Source organism: Hordeum vulgare, chromosome 1H, assembly GCF_904849725.1.
Source record: "Hordeum vulgare subsp. vulgare chromosome 1H, MorexV3_pseudomolecules_assembly, whole genome shotgun sequence".
Lineage (NCBI taxonomy): Eukaryota > Viridiplantae > Streptophyta > Magnoliopsida > Poales > Poaceae > Hordeum > Hordeum vulgare.
This window is the reverse complement of record NC_058518.1, coordinates 480,254,274-480,275,125: the sequence shown is the minus strand read 5'-3', so window position 1 is coordinate 480,275,125 and position 20,852 is coordinate 480,254,274. Positions and strand designations below refer to the sequence as shown.

Genomic DNA, 20,852 nt, shown 5'->3' with positions numbered 1-20,852 from the left:
TTAATTTATGACAATTGCTGCGAAACATCTTCTATAATTTTTTGCAATAAGACCTGTGTTATGAAACCATCTTCTCTATTTTTCTGTAATAAGACCTTTGTTGCGAAACCTTCTCTTCTCTAATTTTCTGCAACAAGTCCCCTGTTGCAAAACCTTCTTCTTCAGCTTTTTGCAACAAGACATTTGTTGCAAAAATTACAAACACACCTCTTGCCATGTCTAATTTTCTGTAACAAGATTCTTGTTGCAAAAATTACAACAACATCTCCAGTCACGTCGCACAGTAACACAATCGTCGTTTGTTGCCGCCGTTCGGCAACAACCTTGTTGTTGCAGAAACTTGTCCCAAAGGTGATGTGCGCGTTCGTCGTTTGTTGCCGCCGTTCGGCAACAACCTTGTTGTTGCAGAAACTTGTCCCAAAGGTGATGTGCGCGTTAGCCGGTTTGCTCTAAACGTTTCCCATAGAAAAAGGGCCCACAAACATGACGTCCGAAAGCGTGCGACTATTTCTAGTATTTCTGAAATCCTCAATTTTTTTTAGGGAATTCTGAAATGCTCAAATAACCCAGTATTTCTGAAACCCTCAAATAATCCAGTAAACTCGGTTGGACCCAAGGCCCATATAGAGTTAAATGAAAGCAGCCGGCAATGAAAAATCCGCACCTCTTTTCAAACCCACCAATTCCATCTGAAGATAATTAGCATCACCTCGCCGCCGCCGCCGCCGCCGCTGCCACCGTCGCCGCCACCGGGGAACATGGCCGCGCGGCGGTACACCGAGCACGAGGAGGCGCTCGAGATCAAGTCCCTTCGCCGCATCATCGCCGCCTACATCAAGTACGCGAATCCCCGATCCCCATCCCCTCCTTCATCTGCGAACTCTCCCGTTCCATCCTCATCGCTTCGGGCTCCCTAGCCACCGCCGCCATCGCCGCCAGTCCTCGTCCTCGCCGCGAGATTGAGTGGTCGTGTAGAATAGGGGCGCGGCAGTTCCGCGCGCTGCTTCGAGCTGTGGCCCGATTGGGTGGACTGGAGCTCGCGGTGGAGCTCGGTCCGAGCTCATGCTCTTCCCCTTCCGAGTTGTAGGGTTTAGGAATGGTTGCCCCAGTTCGAGTGCATTGGTGTCGATTGCTGGGCGCTAGGCTTTGCTGTGTGCTCGACTGTTCCTCCCCAGTGTGCTCGCGCATAGGTCAGGGTAAGAGAGATTCAGTATGTCAAAATTGATGTGTTGGAGGGATAATGGATTGGATTGCGAGCAACCACGTCAGCCTGAGGTTTGTGGATGTGAGTGGCCATTTATTTAATCATGTTATAGATGGAAAAAATCAATAGATAACCACGAATAATGCGGAGTTTCCTGGCACCCTTGCATTTGATTGTTGCTGATTGAAGCCATTGGAGGGTGTGTAAAATGGTCGAGAAGCAATACTGGATTAGATTTTCTAGCAACCACGTCAGTCTGAACGTTATGGATGGGTATGGCCCTTCTTAAAGGACTGCAATAGCCAGCGACCGTTCGCTGGCTAGGATGGTATTTGCGAACGGTGCGGTTGGTAGTTATAGTGTTTGGGGGATGGCATTTCGTTTATTTTAGTGCATTTTTCAGCCGTCAGATCTTGATCCTGTGGCTAAGAGGGGGTTCGCTCAGGACTTCCTCCTGGGGAACGGCTCGCCAGATAACATTCCCCCTTTTTAATGATATTACAGAAAAAAAATCAATAGATAACCACGCAATGCGGAGTTTCCTGGCACCCTTGCATTTGGTTGTTGCGGATTGAAGTTGTTGGAGGGTGTGTAAGATGGTCGAGACGTGGAGTAATGTTTGAATTCTCAAAATGTGGCTATATTGATCAGAGTTTGCACATGGCTAATTAACTGATATGAATGCTAAGATTTAGTTGGTCCGTTGGATGTACTTAAACACCATATTCAGGACATGCATATTTTTCCAGTTCTTGGTTTCTTTGAAGTTTCATCATTGATGTCATGCAATTATGATGTTTCCTGCTTTTTATTGATTAGTGAATAGTGATAGCACGAAATGATATTTATAGAAGATAAATATATGGAAACAGCGTACCCCTTTTCTTTCCCGTTCTCTTTGAATAACAAAGTACTGTTATTTTGCTTTTGTAATAGCTATCAAGATGCAGCAGAGAAAGATGTCAAGAAATATGAACGTTCATTCAAAAAGCTTTCTCCTGCCCACAAGGTTTCATAGGGCCACCCCACATTCACCCTTTTTATTTATCCAGGTTATATAATGCTGTATGCTCTCTTATGTCTTTCTCTGTGTAGGAACTTCTATTTCACCTTGGTCTTAAATACCAACGATTGAGATGGTAAGTAATATTTTGTGCTTAGTGCCGGACCACCTATCTGTCAAGCTCTACATCATCTGAAATAGTGGTTTGTTAACTGTAATTTGTTCATCTAGTCTATATGGAATTACCAAACCGCACTTTTCCAGATCTTTGATATGACTCTGGGTAATCGATTAATTTTATCCATATTTATCTGAGATTTAATGATGATGCTCTATCTTCAAGTCATTGACTTATGAAGGAAAAACTACCTATACCGTTTTCAAATTAATTTTGTCCATGCTTGTTCAACATCTGTCCTTTGTTTTGACACTTGTGTGCACTATAGATATGTTTAAAATATGTGATATAAATGATGACATGTAAGACAGGGACAGTGCTACAAAATTTATGCTAGGTGGTTGGTTGGGGGTGGAGTTAAACAAAGAACCTCACATGTGAGGTATTGCCAGGGCAATACATTAGAAATCGGGGGTAAACATTTTTTGTACTATGGGTGTAACCATGGTCCCTGCTCCATTCATGTGTAGTACTATCTGTACAGAAGCCTTTGTGCGTACAGCGTACTATTCAGTGCTGATTGATTCAACATTTTGACTACTGTTATTTGATGCATAATTTCTTGCAGGTGTATATCCATGAATACATCTTTTATCATGAATATGCTTGAGGTATGGTATTTTTGAGACTGTTTGTTGAAAAATGCAATGCACGTAATAGTATTCTTAAAAAAGAAAGAACTGCAGGCATTTGAACCTCCTTTCGACATGAGTCAGTGTGTAGATGGTGATTGTCATGATTGTGCAGAGCACATGCACGGACATAGTCATGCTGATTGTGCTCATTCTGGTGAGAGGGTTGATTGCTCAAGTTCTGTCACCATAAATAATTCCGCATTGCTTGCTCAGCATGGTTGCCCAGAGGAAGGTGCAAATACTAGAGAAACCGAGAATAAGAAGGTAATTCCTCAGTCTGAATCAGCTTATTTCTTAAAGCATTAAACATGATAATGAGTGTTTTCACTTAGAAGTCTGTTACTATATTCTTAGATTACAGCATTGGTGATATGTTGCTGAATTCCCCTTTATGTTGTATGCATAGTTTGACTGATTTATATTAAGCAGGATGAGGAAGTCCACATGGTGGGTTGCTCCCAGCCTGCTGCCTGCAACTTGGGGACATCCCAAGGTGAAGATAAATCATTTAATGGTGATAAAGATGCGAGTGCAGCTGCTAACTGTAAAGAGACAGATTGCTTTGCATCTTCTACTGATGAAAATGTAAGCTCATGTTGCAATATCCACGGCTTCGTTTTTATTCCAAATTATTCACATTTGCATAATTTGAAATTTCCTATCTGACATGATTTTTTTTACATGTCTAAATGACTAGTGCACAAACATGTCATGCTTGTATGTTCTCTTTGAGAACTTCTAATATATCTCAGGAGACATCAATGAATCAATATATGACCACTAAACATTACTTAGAAAACCCCGATAGTTCTGAACTTATGACTGTCATATGTGCTGAATTTAGGACTAGACTCAAATGTGTTTTATAAAGACTTTTTTGTAAATAGGGCATGTGATGAATAGATTTATCCCCAAGTTATTTCAGGAGGCTGTATTGCAAAAATATGCCTGGCAAAGAGTAAACCAGGTAATGTAATGGTACTCTTTCTTCCAGGTACCAATCCTCGAGGGCTTTGTTGCATAGTCACTTTCTTGGAAAAGTTTGACATTTTTTGAAGAGCATAGTGTTAGAAAATACAAATAGGACATTCACCTGTGTTTTTGGATTTCTACATAAAAGTGGGTTATATGGCATTTATTTGTGCCTTTAAGGGCATGGCGAATCCTGGCATGACGAAGGATTGCGTCATCGCTGCTTGTGTGGCATGGCGAGGAGGGCCTCCTTCTGGTCGACGACGGCCTTCTGCCGCGCGGCCTGCGGCAAGGCTGCGCTCTCAGTGGCTTTCCGATCCGCCTCCTTTGCCCACTGACCCCTTCTCTTGGCCGATTCACAGTCGAGGTGTGCTTGCTCCTCCAGCACGAGCTCTGACCGCGGCTTCTTTGGGCCCTTCTTCGTCGCGGGGCACGCGGTGGCTGCCATGTCGTCGGGTTTCTTCGCGCCAGCCATGGACGAGGGAGGGGGTGAGGGGGGGGGTTGTCTCTCCAACAGGCGGGTGAGGGAAGTATTGGGGCGCGCGTCTCACCCGTCCGCGCGCTCTCCATTTTGACGCAAAACACGGCCTAGATTTGGACCGGGAATGGGTCGGAAACGGACATAAAACGAACATTTGTCTATTTGTTTCCGCGCATTGGGCTGCGTTTTGTGTCCGTTTACCTCCAAACGGACGCGGCCGAACCATTTGGGGTCGTGCGATTGGAGTTGGCATCATCGCACATGTATTTTTTTTTTCACATGCATTTCCGGCAATCTACACCACAACCAACTAACATGAAGCACCAATAACATTTTGTAACCTTTCGAGTATATTTTATGTTCATAATAATTCTTAAAAGACCACCAAAGAGAACACACATGATGTTTGCATGCATGTGAGCTCTCGTACGGTACATGAACCACGAAAGGAATGAATACCGAGCTCTTGTACTGCTCATGAACCACAAAACGAATGAATACCGTACTCACATGCAAGAGCTCACACCTGAAGGATGACATCCATCCAGGTACTATATATATGCTTCCTGGAAGTTGCTTGAAAACAAAACTACATGTAGATCAAGAGTGACAAACCGCGCATGTGTTATGCTTGGCTTGCATTCGTTTCCACCCCCATTCAATATTGTCCATAAGCTCTGAGATACTGGAGGAAAACCAAGGAAGTGGAAGGTGCTTCATTCAGTTTATTTCTCGGTGGCTGTGCCATGCTAGCTTATTCACGTAGTGAGGTGCTATTGCTTTTTCAAGATAGGGGGTGTGACCTTCTTGATGGAAGTATTGCACTGTCCGGTAGGAAGGAGAGTCTGTGCATAGCACTCCAACGACGAGCGAGTTGGCTGTCATCTCATTTCTCAAAATTCACTAGTTTTTCAGCTTATCAAGCACTGATTCCTGCTCTATAATATAATCTTTTTGTACCTTCTATTGGTAGATAATAGTGTGTTTAAATAACTGTTGGTTAGAACAAATCTGTTTTCTTTATTTCAGGTAACTCCAGGGCACCGCAGGGCTCCATCTTTGCCACTGGATGTTCCTCCAGTTGACGTTGACAAAGTAATTACTCTTCTCAGAATTCTATCTGCTTTGATTCATCTAGCTTTCATTTTTTAACTATTTATGTAGGTAAGATGCATCATAAGAAACATTGTGAGAGACTGGGCCCAGGAGGTAATTTTCTGTTTAACTGTAGATTGTTTTACAATGTGCTTGATGTAGATCTTCTATTTTTCTTTACTGTTCTAGTGTCGATCTTTTTTAATTTTATTTATTGTTTTCGTCCCAGGGTCAAATTGAACGTGACGAGTGCTTTAAACCAATTCTTGAGGAACTTAATCGTCTTTTTCCTGACCGAAGCAGGTAAACATGCATTTCCTCTTGTTGTTTCAGTAATGAAGAGCTACTGTACATTTGGTCTTGTGGTATAGTTGGTTGATAGGAATATCTAACATGGTATCAGACCTGAGGTGAAGGGCGGGCCTGGCGCAGTGGTAGAGTCTCCACTTGTGGCCTGGAGGTCCTGGGTTTGAACCAGCCTCTTTGCAGAATTATTATGCAAGGGTAAGGTTGTCTAGAAATTCCATTCCCCAGACCCCACCTTGTGTGGGAGCTTTCAGCACTGGGTATGCCCCTTTGTATCAGATCTGAGGTCTTGGGTTCAAGTTTCAGTCCCTGCATTTCTCCCAATCATTTATCTCCGCCCAAGTCAGGCGTGAGGGGAGGTGTTGATCGTTCAATATCCATGTCGGATGTGAGGGTGGGTGGTGGGGGTGGGGTGGGGTGGTGGTGGTGGTGTTAAGTGATTATATCTCCTCTTCCTAACAGATCGGTCTTTTGGGATAGTTGGTTCATATGAATATCTGAGATGGTTTTGTTTTCTCAGTAATGTTGGAAAAGTGTTTTGAAGCTGCTCAGTGTTCCCAGAACCCTGTGAGGTTGAGCCTTCCTATTTTTCTATTTGTTCAACGAATCACGGCAGAAGGAACGAATTGACAATGTTCTTGCAGATTCGTGTTTTTTTTCTTTGTGCTCCTGTATCTTTGATTACAGGCATACTGGTATTACAATTTATTAGCACATTTCCTTGAGGCTTTACTATATTAGTCTATTGTTATCTGTTCTTTTACTCGCTACTGATGGTGGATCCAAGCATTTCTATTGATATCACAAACAAACGGAAGTTTTTTTCTTCCAGATTTACTTCTAGTCTTCTATCACTGATCTGTGTATGTTCTGAAAATCACAGTCCACCTTCATGTTTAGTCCCTGGTGCTGGGCTTGGGAGATTGGCTCTGGAAATTTCTTCTCTGGGTACTGTATCATGATGTTCAGTTGAAGATTAGCCAGCACAATATATTTCTTGTAATTCTGTATTATTTTTTGCCCTTGAACAGGTTTTGTAAGCCAGGGAAATGAGTTCTCATATTACATGATGATCTGTTCAAGTTTCATTCTAAACCAGTATGCCAATCTATTAACTCTGTGCTACAGATGTTATAAGCAATCGACATCTTTATCAAGTTGTGTTCATAATGCTAATAATATGACATTCCTATCAGCACCCAAGAGGCCAATGAATGGACCATTTATCCTTGGATACACAGCAATTGCAATTCTCTTTCGGACAAAGATCAACTTCGAGCTGTTTCATTTCCTGATATTCACCCCTCAAGGTATTACACCTTGTTTAACTTTTTTTTTAATAAAAATTTCAGTGTCAGCACCTCTACAAAAATAGTGTGTTCACATGCATCATTCTATGTACATTTGGTGCAAGCTGTATAAATATATGTATTATCGAGTGCATTTGGATTATAGTATTTCCATGGGCCCAAGTACAGTTATGCTGACTACATTTGTAGGTAAATTGTGTTGTAGGATTCTGTATGAAATACAAATCAGCTTATGGAATACTCCCTCCATCCCAAAATAAGCGTCGTGGTTTTAGTCCAAGTTTGTTCAAATTTGAACTAAAACCACAACACTTATTTTCGGACGGAGGGAGTATTTGAAAAGATCGAAGTGCATCATGGGTCCTCAAATTATTTCTGGGCTGTCATGTAGGTCCTGGAACAGGAAAATCGTCACCTGGGTCCATGGAAATAGTTTGAGGGCCCAACTTTTATCCACATTTTTTTTACATTTGGATATTAAAAAGTTGCATTTGGCATTAGAAAAATGCGTCGTTGCATATTAAATTTGACTCTTTTATCTAAATATTGTTTCATTTAGAACTCAAGTTTACTGCTAGAGGTTGTTTCAGGCAAAAGCTGTAATTTATTTCTATTGAGTGTGGACTTTGATTTCTTGTGGATACTGATTGCCATATATTTTTATGTTTCTAGTTGGTATATTTAGCTCACTTGTATTTGGGTCTCTTTTCTATTAACAGTGCTGGGATAACCGAAGGATTTTCCATGTGTGCTGGAGATTTTGTAGAGGTCTATAATGAGGAAAGCCAAGAATGTAAGATCACTTACACTCTTACAATTGGGACTTTTAGTAAACAAAGCAGGGGTCAAACAAACAACAAAAACAAAGCCTTTCAATCCCAAACAAGTTGGGGTAGGCTAGAGTTGATATCGGAACCTAGTTATAGTTCTGGCATGTGGATAGCTAACTTCCACGTGCCCTTGTCCATGGCCTAGTTCTTTGGTGATATTCCAGTCCTTCAAGTCTCTCTTAACGGACTCCTCCCATGTCAAGTTTGGCCTACCCCGACCTCTCTTGACATTATCAGCTCCGGTGCTTTTGTAGGCCTGCGTTGTATGTATATGCACAGACCATCTCAGACGCTGTTGGACAAGCCTCTCTTCAATTCGTGCTACCCAACTCTATCACGTATATCATTGATCTGGACCCGATCCTTTCTTGTGTGGCAACATATCCATGTCAGTACGCGCATCTCTGCTACACCTAACTGTTGGACATGACGCCTTTTAGTTGGATAGGGGTCAAAATGATTTAAAATGTGAAGAGTGTTCTGGGGCTCTTGGCTTGTGGTGCACATATTTGCCACATGAACTATTGGGTTATTATGTTAAATGGATACTGAGCTTTCTTCTCACGGAACAGGAAAGCTTCTAGTTCTAGGTGCATTAATGACGAAAAATTTAATCCTTACACGACTATCAACTAAAGAGTTATGTGTTGTTGTTTCAGAATCCACTTAACTGTGCTTCTGCTTGCTACAATCCTCCATCAAAAAGGCATGTAATTGCAGGAAACTGAAATAAGGTGGTTAGATTGTTAGAAGCAATGTGGTTAAATAATTTTTGGGAGTAGTGCCTTTGTTAACTTCAAAAGAGAAATATCAACAGTTTTATACTAGTGTAGTGGGTGCCTGAGTGGTTGGAAAACAAACCTTTAATGATGTAATCTGCTTTGCAATTGATGCTTTATCTTAGACAGCACCGAGGCACACCCTTTCTGTAGGCTACTGATGTATTATTACTTTCTCGTGGATGACAACAAGTTGAAGTCCTTTTGGAGTTCAATGTTCTTGCATTTCTCTGTTTACTTGTCCCATTTTGTATAGTCCATACTTGTGTAATGGATAAATGCTGTTTTGACACTCCTACTATTCTTATCTGTGCTTCCAGCTGCATGGGATGCTGTTGTAACTTGCTTCTTCATCGATACGGCACACAATATTGTTGAATACATTGAAATAATATCAAAAATTCTCAAGGATGGTGGAGTGAGTTCTCTTTGCCCGTAAATTTTAATTATGAATTTATGATATCTATTCTTCATGAAAACCAGTACCACACATGTTATTTTGTAAGCTGATTGGTAGGAACTAGGAAGTCATTATAGTATAAGTTGTTTCTCCACTCTCCAGTGCTATTATATCTGCTCTTTCTGTATTTACTGTAATGACTAAGTAATTGCGGCATTTGAATCAACAGGTCTGGGTAAACATGGGTCCGCTTCTGTACCACTTTGCTGATGCCTATGGACCAGATGATGTAATTACTCTTTTGTGGACCCCCCATTAATTATGCTAATTGAAGGTGGCATTATCAGTTGACATAATTTCTCTCCTTGAACTCAGGACATGTCTATCGAACTAAGTTTGGAAGATGTGAAAAGGGTAGCTTACCATTATGGGTTTGTGATGGAGGTGAGGGTTTATGCACTATAAATTGACTATTGCTGTCTCGACAGATTTTATTGACATGCAATTTGCAGGTGGAGAAGATGATAGATACCACGTACACAGCAAATATGGCATCGATGATGCAGGTAACTTACCAACATTCGATTGAATCACATGATGTATAACATTGAATTCAGTCAATGCATGGCGACCGGTCTTATATCTGCATCTGGTTTGAGTTGCAGAATCGATACCGCGCGGCATTTTGGACGATGAGGAAGGACGCGTCTCGTTCGAAAGCTAAAAAGCGCCAGTGAGGCGAAGATCGTCCGGCTATTAGAAATATAGTAAGAGTGATTTGGGTCAGTCCCATCGGTGATGTTTATCCTAGGACAAACGAGGAGGATGTGTTTGGTGCCGCCATTGTCGCACCATGATATACTACTATTGATACTCAAACCTGAGAGCGAAACTGTGCCGTGAATCCTGCGATATAATTTGCTTGAGCCATTTTTAGCAAACGGGCAGTGTGATGTACACGAAGAAAAAGGGTGAACACTTGAGCATGCTATATTAGGCCGTGTTTGGTTCTAACTTATTTTTACCAACTTTTGTTTTGAAAAGCTAAAAGCTAACCAAATGGATAAATGTTCAAAGCAGTTTTTGAGAATCTATAGCTTCTTTCTAGTGTAAATTTCAAAGCTGTGGGACCCCAACTTTTGAGCTTCTAGCTTTTTCACAGCAAATTTTTCGCAACAGCTTTTCCACATTAGTTTTTTTAGAATATGCAGCTCAACCAAACATAGTCTTAAGGTCAGTTCTTTTATAGCTTATTTGAGCTTATTGTCAAAATGAGCTAGAAGTACAAAAGAGCTCGTTTTAGAGAAGCTAGCTCACCTTATTTTCATCCTCACTTTACAATGAAAAAAAGCTGGGGAAGGGCAGCTTCCTACACAAGTCCACTTATAACCTAAGGGATATAGCAAAGGGATGCTATTTTTTTTATATAGAAATTACGGTGAAACTGTCATTGGCCAGCCACCCCGCACCGCCTGCTCGCTCGCCCCTAGCGCTCTCGCTCCCTTGCTCGCTCGCCCCTAGCGCTCTCGCTCCCTTGCTCGCTAGGGTTTCTCTTCACATCGCCGTCGTTGCCGGCCCCCGGCTCCAGCTCCTCCTCGACGAGGCCCTCTCCCCCGCCATCGATCTCGGCCCCCTCTACTCACTCGTCGTCGGTCCAGGCCTCCTCTGCTCCCCCGTCGTCGGTCCATGCCTCCTTTGCTCCCCGCCGCCGTTCCCCTTCCGCGCGGCTCCTCATCATCGTTCCCCTTTTGCACGGCTCTCTGTGGCGAAGGTCCACGGCCGACGGGTAGCCCCCCATCTTCCGCCCTGCTCCTCCCTATCGCGTTGCCTGCTCCCTTTCCTCTGGCACTGACGCTCCCGACCCTTCCCTTAAGCGTCACCGCTCCTCGCCCTTCCCTCAGTTGTCGTCGCTCCCCGCCCTTCCCTCTGGTATTGTCGTTCCCGGTCGTTCGCTCCGGCGCCCCCGGTCATCTCGTCGCAGTTCGCCGCCTCCCAATTCGCCATCTGCATCCAAGTCGATCTACCCCTGGCGAGGGCATTACAGACTTTTCACATACCATAGCACATACAAGCTAAAAAAACAAGCATTGAAAAGAACTGGCTAGCTTATTATCTGGAGCCTATTTTCACAGGAGCTTATTTCCACACATGCTTTAAAAGAACTGACTCTTAGTTGGTATGGGGAAGGAGATGTATTATGTAGTGCATGTTGGAGCGGCAGCCAATATTCTCGCCAAAAAAAGAACGGCAACAATAATCTTTTTGTAAACAACGAAGAATCTAGGACAAGTGAGAGTAGCATAGTTTGTGACTGCATTTGTGTTCCTAGGAATATACTCCCTTCGTTCCTAAATATAAGTCTTTCTAAAGATCAACTAAATACTGCTTACGAATGTATATAGACATAATTTAAAATGTAGATTCATTTTTTTTATTTTGTATGTAGTCCGTGGTTTCTAAAAGACTTATATTTAAAAATGGAAGGAGTAAATAGCAAATAAGTGGCATCTGCAAGTCCGGTCCGAAGGTGAGAATTTTGGAGAATCTTGCCTGTACCTATCTGATCTGAAGACCGAAGACACATGTGTTGGTTGGGCGTAAGGAATTTTTCAAAAAAAAAAGGACGCCGTTGCTGGGGATCGAACCCGGGTCACCCGCGTGACAGGCGGGAATACTTACCACTATACTACAACGACTTGCTTGTGATTTTGGTCGAACGGAATCTAGTTGACTTACTGAACGGAAGGGTAGTTGAGTCTTATTACCTAGAGTAGCTGCCTCAGACCTGACCAAGCAGATGAGCTCGCTGGCTCTGTTCTTGCCTTTTATATTCCGCCGCATGAAATTTTTTCCATAACTTTCTTCACTACAAAAATTAAAAAATTCCCCTTGTTGTGTAGCATAAGCACTAATAGCTTCCCCCCGCCAGAGACATCTCTCTAGTACGCCATGGACCGGTGCTCCACCACCGTATAAGAACATTTTTAACAGACCCTGTATAATGCTAACTCGTAAAACGCGTTTACAGTTTCTGAAAAAAACGGTTTTACGGGCGGCACGAGCGAGGACTCGGTCATGGGCCCAAGCTCAAGCCCATCTATTCGACGACCTATATAAGGACAGGGCCGGTCCTGAGATTTTGAGAACCCGGGACGATACTAAAAATAAGGCCCATAGTATAATAAACAATAAAAATAACGAAGCATCATTGTGTCAAGAAATAATGGAGAAAATCAACGAAGGTTAAGTTTCATGCAAAATTCTACCAGTTTTATCACATTTCCACACAAAAATGTATCAACCGGTGCAATCTCTAACTAGTAGTACTACTTATGAGGTAAACAAAAGCTAGTAGTTTTAACAGAATGAATCGGGCATGTTAAGAACCATATTTATTTATTAATCAAAAAGAACTAGCCACATGCAGGCCTTGAAAATTTCTAAAATTTGGGATGCTAGAAAACTGTAACATCTAGCAAAATTGTCGGCAATCAACAAAAACCTTCAGGGTCATATGAGAGTTTCAGTTGATGGATTCTAAGAAAAATGTCCCAAACCTGTTGGGGAATTCAAGCTTAACATGTTACCTCGCAAATCATGTTAATCTCTTCGTCTCAATGATCAGCATTAGTAAGCCTTCTTCGTTTTGTTTTCTGAACATAGTCTTCAAGCGTTAAGAAAGCCCTCTTTCAATCCACACAGCTGATATTAAATTTGAATCTGACACACCAAAAGAGGTTACCTTACCTAACAATAAACATGCTATATCTAACATAGTACTACAATAGTTGAAAAATACCGAGGTACCATGGCAAAATCCCCACGGCACAGGTTAGGGGAAAATCGTGGCCGCCTGTTGGCGTGTTACACGGGGGCGTCTTTGGTTCAAGTTTTGGCATTAGCGGTGACCCTGGCGAGTAACTTGCTAGTCCTATCAGATGCTACGGCCTTGACACGAAGGCGCCGAGCCGCTGAGACGAACCGTCGAAGGCGATTAGGGCATCAGATCGGGAGAGAAGCAAACGTCCCGCCTCGTGCGTGCGCGTGATTACTGGCTCCTCGATCTTACTTTCTTTCTTTGCTTAGGCTCCTCGTGGATCGCTCAAGTCAAGTGTATGGGCCCAGTATCTCTTTCTTAACACAACCCAGAGGATAACACGAGTAAAAAGGCTGACGTGACATAGTTGGGGCCCCCTCACGGTCGGGGGCCCAGGGTGGCCGCCCCGCTCGCCCTGCCCTAGGGCCGGGTCTGTATAAGGAGGCACGGGCCCGTGGAATGAAACTAACTCACTCTCTCCCTCTTGCATAACCCTAGACATCATCTACTGCTCCTCTGACTCTGCTGCTTTCAACGATCCCATCCCGACGACCATGTGCACGACCGGTCAAGAGAGCAAGTGTCTCCGAAACCCTGTCGTTCGAGATCTTATCCGGGAGAACGGCGATAAGGTTTTTGGAAAACGTCTCGGCGCGACTGCTCTCTATCCAGCCCCGTATCCGTCCTTCTCTGCTTTGACTACTTTTCCTCCATCGCCTCCATGGCCGTCACCGATGCCACCAAGAAGAAGTCCACGGAGGACGTCGCTGCCGAGAAGAAGGCCACAAACGTCGCCAAGGATGTTGCTGCCGCCATCGTCTTGGTCTGGCCAATCAAAGGGTATGACCTGTTCATTCCCTATTTACTCGTTCATGTGCTAGCCGTATATGCTATGTTCATATATGTTTCAGTTCTGTACATGCTTACACACTTAGTTATTGTTATAAGTTGCGTATTGTGTTTGTCATGCTTACGTTACTAGTAGATTACATTAATCAAAAAAATACTAACATTTCCAACATAAGTAACATAAGTATATGGTACATGTATAGTTTTTAGCTGCGTTGACATCACTGGCTACATGTCCCATAGCCGCCACTGTTTTTGGACCGTTGTACTACACCTACCCACTCGAAACAACATTATTTCCTAAATGACAATTTAAGGTCGCTCCCATCCCAAACCTCAACAATACTGCTGTCCATTTGGTTGCAAATCTCAAACAGATCTCAGAATTGGATCTTGAGGGAACAATCCCCGAGCCATGTATCATGCCAGAAGCTAATGTTAGCCCCATTACCCAACTTCCATTTGTAAAAGATTCTGGAAGCATTAAGAGCCCATGTTATACTTTTCCAAAAGGTAGATCCCCTATCACTCTTAGCCCACAAGATATTTTTCAGAAATAATTTTTATCCAATCACCATTGCTACTATCAAAAAATATTTTACCGCAGAAGCTAACAAGGCCATGTTAAATTCCCTAATACTCCCTCCATTCCTAAATATAAGGTCTATTAGTTTTTTAAGAAGTCAAACATTTTCTATGTTTGACAAACCGTACAAGAAAATATATAAATATTTGCAATATTAAATATATAAAATGTAAAAATAAACTTCATGGTGAATCTAGTGATAATAATTTTGTATTCTAGATATTGATATTTTTGTCTATAAACCTGGTCAAAGTTAGAGAAGTTTGTATTTTTGAAAAAAATAATACACCTTATATTTAGAAACGGAGGGAGTATTAGGGACCTCCATACCCCCAATTTTTTTCCTGCAGACCAGACCCCAATTAGCTAAATGATACTTATGATGCCCCGCAATTCACCCCAAAACAAGAGAGACATCTGAGAATTAATGGCATTGATGGCCCATTTAGGGAACTTGATCACTGCCATCAAGTAAGCAGGAATACTCACAATACAAGCACACAAAAGAATGATCCTCCCTTTGTATGACAAGTATCTACCTAACCATCCAGAAATATTTTTAATAATCCTATCAATGATAAGTTGAAGTGTTGGAATTATGCCCTAGAGGCAATGATAAATAAATTATTATTATAATTCCTGGATCAAGATAATCGTTTATTATCCATGCTATAATTGTGTTGAATGAAGACTTAGATATATGTGTGGATACATAGACAAAACACTGTCCCTAGCAAGCCTCTAGTTGGCTAGCCAATTGATCAAGGATAGTCAGGGTCTTCTGACTATGTACAAGGTGTTGTTGCTTGATAACTGGATCACATCATTGGGTGAATCATGTGATGGACTAGACCCAAACTAATAGACATATCATGTTGGTCGTGTCATTTTGTTGCTACTGTTTTCTGTGTGTCAAGTATTTATTCCTATGACCATGAGATCATATAACTCATTGACACCGGAGGAATGCTTTATGTGTATCAAACGTCACAACGTAACTGGGTGACTATAAAGATGCTCTACAGGTATCTCCGAAGGTGTCCGTTGAGTTAGTATCGATCAAGACTGGGATTTGTCACTCCGTGTGACGGAGAGGTATCTCGGGGCCCACTCGGTAATACAACATCACACACAAGCCATGCAAGCAATGTGACTTATTGTAAGTCGCGGGATCTCGTATTACGGAACGAGTAAAGAGACTTGCCGGTAAACGAGATTGAAATAGGTATGCGGATAATGACGATCGAATCTCGGGCAAGTAACATACCGAAGGACAAAGGGAATGACATACGGGATTATATGAATTCTTGGCACTGAGGTTCAAACGATAAGATCTTCGTAGAATATGTAGGATCCAATATGGGCATCCAGGTACCGCTATTGGATATTGACCAAGGAGTCCCTCGGGTCATGTCTACATAGTTCTCGAACCCGCAGGGTCTGCACACTTAAGGTTCAACGTTGTTTTATACGTATTTGAGTTATATGGTTGGTTACCGAATGCTGTTCAGAGTCCCAGATGAGATCACGGATGTCACGAGGGTTTCCGGAAGGCTCCGGAGATGAAGATTGATATATAGGATGACCTCATTTGATTACCGGAAAGTTTTCGGCATCACCGGGAATGTACCGGGAGTGACGAATGGGTTCCGGATGTTCACCGGGGGGGGGGGGGGGGGGGCAGCCCACCCCGGGGAAGCCCATATGACTTAGGGGTGCCGCACCAGCCCTTAGTGGGCTGGTGGGCAAGCCCAAGAAGGCCCCTGCACAGGAGATAAGAAAAATCAAAGAGAAAAAAGGGGGAAGTGGGAAGGAAGGGAAGGACTCCACCTTCCAATCCTAGTTGGACTAGGATTGGAGGAGGATTCCTCCTCCCCCCTTCGGCCGACCCCCTTGGGGCTCCTTGAGCCTCAAGGCAAGGCCCCTCCCCTCCCTCCTATATATACTGAGGTATTAGGGCTGATTTGAGACAACCTGGCCACGGCAGCCCGACCACATACCTCCACGGTTTTTTCTCTAGATCGCGTTTCTACGGAGCTCGGGCAGAGCCCTGCTGAGATAAGATCACCACCAACCCCCGGAGCGCCGTCACGCTGCCGGAGAACTCATCTAACTGTCCGTCTCTCTTGCTGGATCAAGAAGGCCGAGATCATCGTCGAGCTGTACGTGTGCTGAACGCGGAGGTGCCGTCCGTTCGGCCCTAGATCGGAGCGAATCGTTGGACGGATCACGGGACGGTTTGTGGGACGGTTCGCGGGGCGGATCGAGGGACGTGAGGACGTTCCACTACATCAACCGCGTTTATTAACGCTTCCTGCTGTGCGATCTACAAGGGTACGTAGATCTGAAATCCCCCTCGTAGATGGACATCACCATGATAGGTCTTCGTGCGCGTAAGAAAATTTTGTTTCCCATGCGACGTTCCCAAACAGTGGCATCATGAGCTAGGTTCATGCGTAGATGTCATCTCGAGTAGAACACAAAAGTTTTTGTGGGCGGTGATGTGCGATTTGCTGCCCTCCTTAGTCTTTTCTTGATTCCGCGGTATTGTTGGATCGAAGCGGCTCGGATCGACATTACTCGTACGCTTACGAGAGACTGGTTTCGTTGCTACGAGCAACCCTGTTGCTCAAAGATGACTGGCGAGTGTCGGTTTCTCCAACTTTAGTTGAATTGGATTTGACCGAGGAGGTCCTTGGATGAGGTTAAATAGCAATTCATACATCTCCGTTGTGGTGTTTGCGCAAGTAAGATGCGATCCTACTAGATACCCATGGTCACCACGTAAAACATGCAACAACAATTAGAGGATGCCTAACTTGTTTTTGCAGGGTATTCTTGTGATGTGATATGGCCAACGATGTGATGTGATATATTGGATGTATGAGATGATCATGTTGTAATAGTTAATATCGACTTGCACATCGATGGTACGACAACCGTCAGGAGCCATAGGGTTGTCTTTAAACTAATGTTTGTGCTTGCAGATGCGTTTACTATATTGCTAGGATGTACCTTTAGTAGTAATAGCATGAGTAGCACGACAACCCCGATGGCGACACGTGATGATGGCCATATCATGTCACTTATGAATTGCATGTGATGTTAATCCTTTTATGCACCTTATTTTTCTTAGAACGACGGTAGCATTATGAGGTGATCTCTCACTAAAATTTCAAGACAAAATTGTGTTCTCCCCGACTGTGCACAGTTGCTACAGTTCGTCGTTTCGAGACACCACATGATGATCGGGTGTGATAGACTCAACTTCACATACAACGGGTGCAAAACAGTTGCACACACGGAACACTCGGGTTAAGCTTGACGAGCCTAGCATGTGCAGACATGGCCTCGGAACACATGAGACCAAAAGGTCGATCATGAATCATATAGTCGATATGATTAGCATAGGGATGCTTACCACTGAAACTATCCTCAACTCACGTGATGATCGGACTTGAGCTAGTGGAACTGGATCATGAACCACTCAAATGACTAGAGAGATGCACTTTTTGAGTGGGAGTTTAGCAAGTAATTTGATTAGTTAAACTCTAATTATCTTGAACATAGTCTAAGTCCACTTTGAATATATTTGTGTTGTAGATCAATGGCTCACGCGACAGTCACCCTGAATTTTAATACGTTCCTAGAGAAAGCTAAGTTGAAAGATGATGGAAGCAACTTTGTAGACTGGGCTCGTAATCTTAAGCTGCTCCTGCAAGCTGGGAAGAAGGATTATGTCCTTAATGCTGCGCTAGGAGATGAACCAGTGACGTCAGCTGTGCTTCCCTCGCAATGGCTCCAGAAAAGGGTTGATCCTGCAATCTCTAGTGTTAGCTAAACGGATGCTTATAAACAACTAACCTTCTCCTGCAACGGCACCAGAAGAATGCTGATAGCACTCCCCGGCAATGAAACTGGAAGAATGTTGTTGATGGCCCACCAGCGCGTGGGTTCGCAGCAGTTTTTGAGGGTAGAGTATTCGACCCAATTTGTAGGTACGCCAGACAGGAGGTGAGAGTATACTCTCAAGTATTAGCAGCTGAATTTGTCAGATTCAACCACACCTGAAAGATTAGTATCTGCAAGCACAATAGTAACAACGAAGTAGTAACAGTGAAGTAGCGGGTATCGACAGTGTAACGAGCAATAACAGTGACAAGGAACAACAGTAGTGACAGCAGTAGCAAGTAGCAACAGTAGCAAGCGACATTAGTTGCAACAGTAGCAGCAGCAGGAGAGCAAGACAAGTAACAGCAGTGGCAACAGTAGCAGCAGAGCAAGACAAGTAACGGCAGTGGTAACACTAGCAACGACAGGATCGGTGATTTGTTTGGATGATATTCATCATGCAACAACTATAACACGGAGAGATATGTGGCTAGCTCCCGTTCGTCAATGTGATGTAGGCATGCATTCTGTGTGTCGCCATACGTGCTTAGGGAAAAGAACTTGCATGACATCTATTGTACATCCCTCCCGTGGCAGCTGGGTCCAAAAGGAAACTACGGGATATTAAGGTTCTCCTTTTAATAAAGAACCAGACCAACGCATTAGCACTTGGTGAACACATGAACTCCTCAAACTATGGTCATCACCGGGAGTGGTTCCGGTTATTGTTACTCCGGGGTTGCCGGATCATAACACATAGTAGGTAACTACAACTTGCAAGATCGGATCTAAAACACACATATATTGGTGACAACATAATAATTTCAGATCTGAAATCATGGCACTCGGGCCCTAGTGACAAACATTAAGCATGGCAAAGTAGTAGCAACATCAAATCTCATAACATAGTGGATACTAGGGATCAATCCCCGTCAAAACTAACTCGATTACATGATAGATCTCATCCTACTCATCACCATCCAGCGATCCTACGAATAGATTACTCACGAACGACGAAGAGCTTCATGGAATTGGAGAGGGAAGAAGGTTGATGATGACGATGGCGACGATTTCCCCTCTCCGGAGCCCAAGACGAACTCCAGATCTGCCCTCCAGATGAAGAACAGGTGGTGGCGGCGCCTCCGTATCGAAAACGCGACGAAAACTTCTCTTTTTATTTTTTTGGGACGAAAGACAACTTATAGAGCTAGAGTTGGGGGCGGTAGAGGCCTGTGGGACCCACAAGCCTGCCCACCGCCACCAGGGGGTGGTGGTAGAGCAGGGGCTTGTGGCCCACTGGCCCACCCCCTTAGGTGGATTCTGGCGCAGGTATTTTTGATATTTTCCAAAACTGCTCCCCGTAAAATTTCAGGACGTTTGGAGAACTTTGATTTCTACACAAAAATAACACCAAGGCAATTCTGCTGAAAACAACGTTAGTCCAGGTTAGTTCCATTCAAATCATGCAAATTATAGTCCAAAACAAGGGCAAAAGAGTTTGGAAAAGTAGGTACGTTGGAGACGTATCAACTCCCCCAAGCTTAAAACCTTGCTTGTCCTCAAGCAACTCAGTTGACAAACTGAGAGAGAAAGAAAAGCTTTGACAAACTCTGTTTGATCTTGTTGTTGCAACTATGTCTAACTCATAACCAGAATTTCAGCAAGATCACAAGTTAACCACATAAGCAAATGACACAAAGGTCTCACGGTAAACTAATATCAATGGCATAATCAGCTAACGAGCAAATAATAATGAGGTTCAAATACCAACACTTCAATCAAAGCAAGCATGAAGCAATATGAATATGTGGTATCTCGCTAGCTCTTTCTGAGACCGCAAAACATAAATGCAGAGCACTTTCAAAGATCAAGGGCTGACTAAACATTGTAATTCATAGCAACGAAGATCCAGTCATAGTCATACTCAATATCAATCAAAAGCAAAGCATAAAAATGACAGAGGTGCTCTCTAATTGGTGCTTATAAAAGAGGAGGATGACTCGAGAGGAAAATAAATAGACAGGCCCTTCGCAGAGGGAAGCATTGATTTGCAGAGGTGCCAGAGCTCAAGCTTTGAAAACAGATGTTAGAGCATATATCTCCATATGTGGTTTTGGTAATTGATGACAATTCCTATGGACTAATGGTTGCCTTTAGTTACATTTATAGGATTTGTCCATAGGCACTTCTTGAAGTCCATCTGTTGGGTTCAAGGAGTTTATATGATGACCAAGATGGTATTCAAGGTATTATCCAAAGAATGGTCATAGAGACACAAGGTTGATCAAGATCTCAGACAAAGAGTAAATCAAGATGATCAACACACAAAGCATACAAGATGTACCGAGAGGGATCAAGTGATCCCATGGTATGGTAAGCATTGTCCATTACGTGTTTGTGTACTAACCCATGGTCTTTGTGAGAGTTATATGTAGGGGTTAGGTGTGTTTCCATGGGCTTGCGTCTAGAGGAAGATCTCATACAACCCATGAAGGATGACGTCAAGTGGTGATCGT

At 43.2% G+C, this 20,852-nt stretch overlaps 1 protein-coding gene across 1 annotated transcript; it reads left to right on the top strand.

The window, feature by feature from the left end:
* The first annotated feature begins 656 nt into the window (after window positions 1-656).
* LOC123447365 (carnosine N-methyltransferase-like) lies at window positions 657-10,184 on the top strand. The gene is made up of 18 exons (XM_045123967.1): window positions 657-838; window positions 2,141-2,213; window positions 2,300-2,343; window positions 2,954-2,996; window positions 3,072-3,284; window positions 3,450-3,605; window positions 5,503-5,568; window positions 5,638-5,682; window positions 5,798-5,871; window positions 6,758-6,822; window positions 6,906-6,972; window positions 7,071-7,184; window positions 7,904-7,977; window positions 9,114-9,211; window positions 9,423-9,482; window positions 9,569-9,637; window positions 9,706-9,759; window positions 9,859-10,184. The coding sequence occupies exons 1-18, from the start codon at window positions 759-761 to the stop codon at window positions 9,928-9,930; spliced, it is 1,467 nt and encodes a 488-aa protein (XP_044979902.1). The 5' UTR covers window positions 657-758; the 3' UTR covers window positions 9,931-10,184.
* The last annotated feature ends 10,668 nt before the right edge of the window (window positions 10,185-20,852 follow it).

Excerpts from the sequence above, each read along its gene's own strand:
- LOC123447365 (XM_045123967.1), top strand. The coding sequence starts at position 759 with ATGGCCGCGCGGCGGTACACCGAGCACGAGGAGGCGCTCGAGATCAAG. Across the intron at positions 3,606-5,502 it reads CATCTTCTACTGATGAAAAT|GTAACTCCAGGGCACCGCAG; the intron begins GTAAGCTCATGT and ends TCTTTATTTCAG. Across the intron at positions 5,872-6,757 it reads CTTTTTCCTGACCGAAGCAG|TCCACCTTCATGTTTAGTCC; the intron begins GTAAACATGCAT and ends TGAAAATCACAG.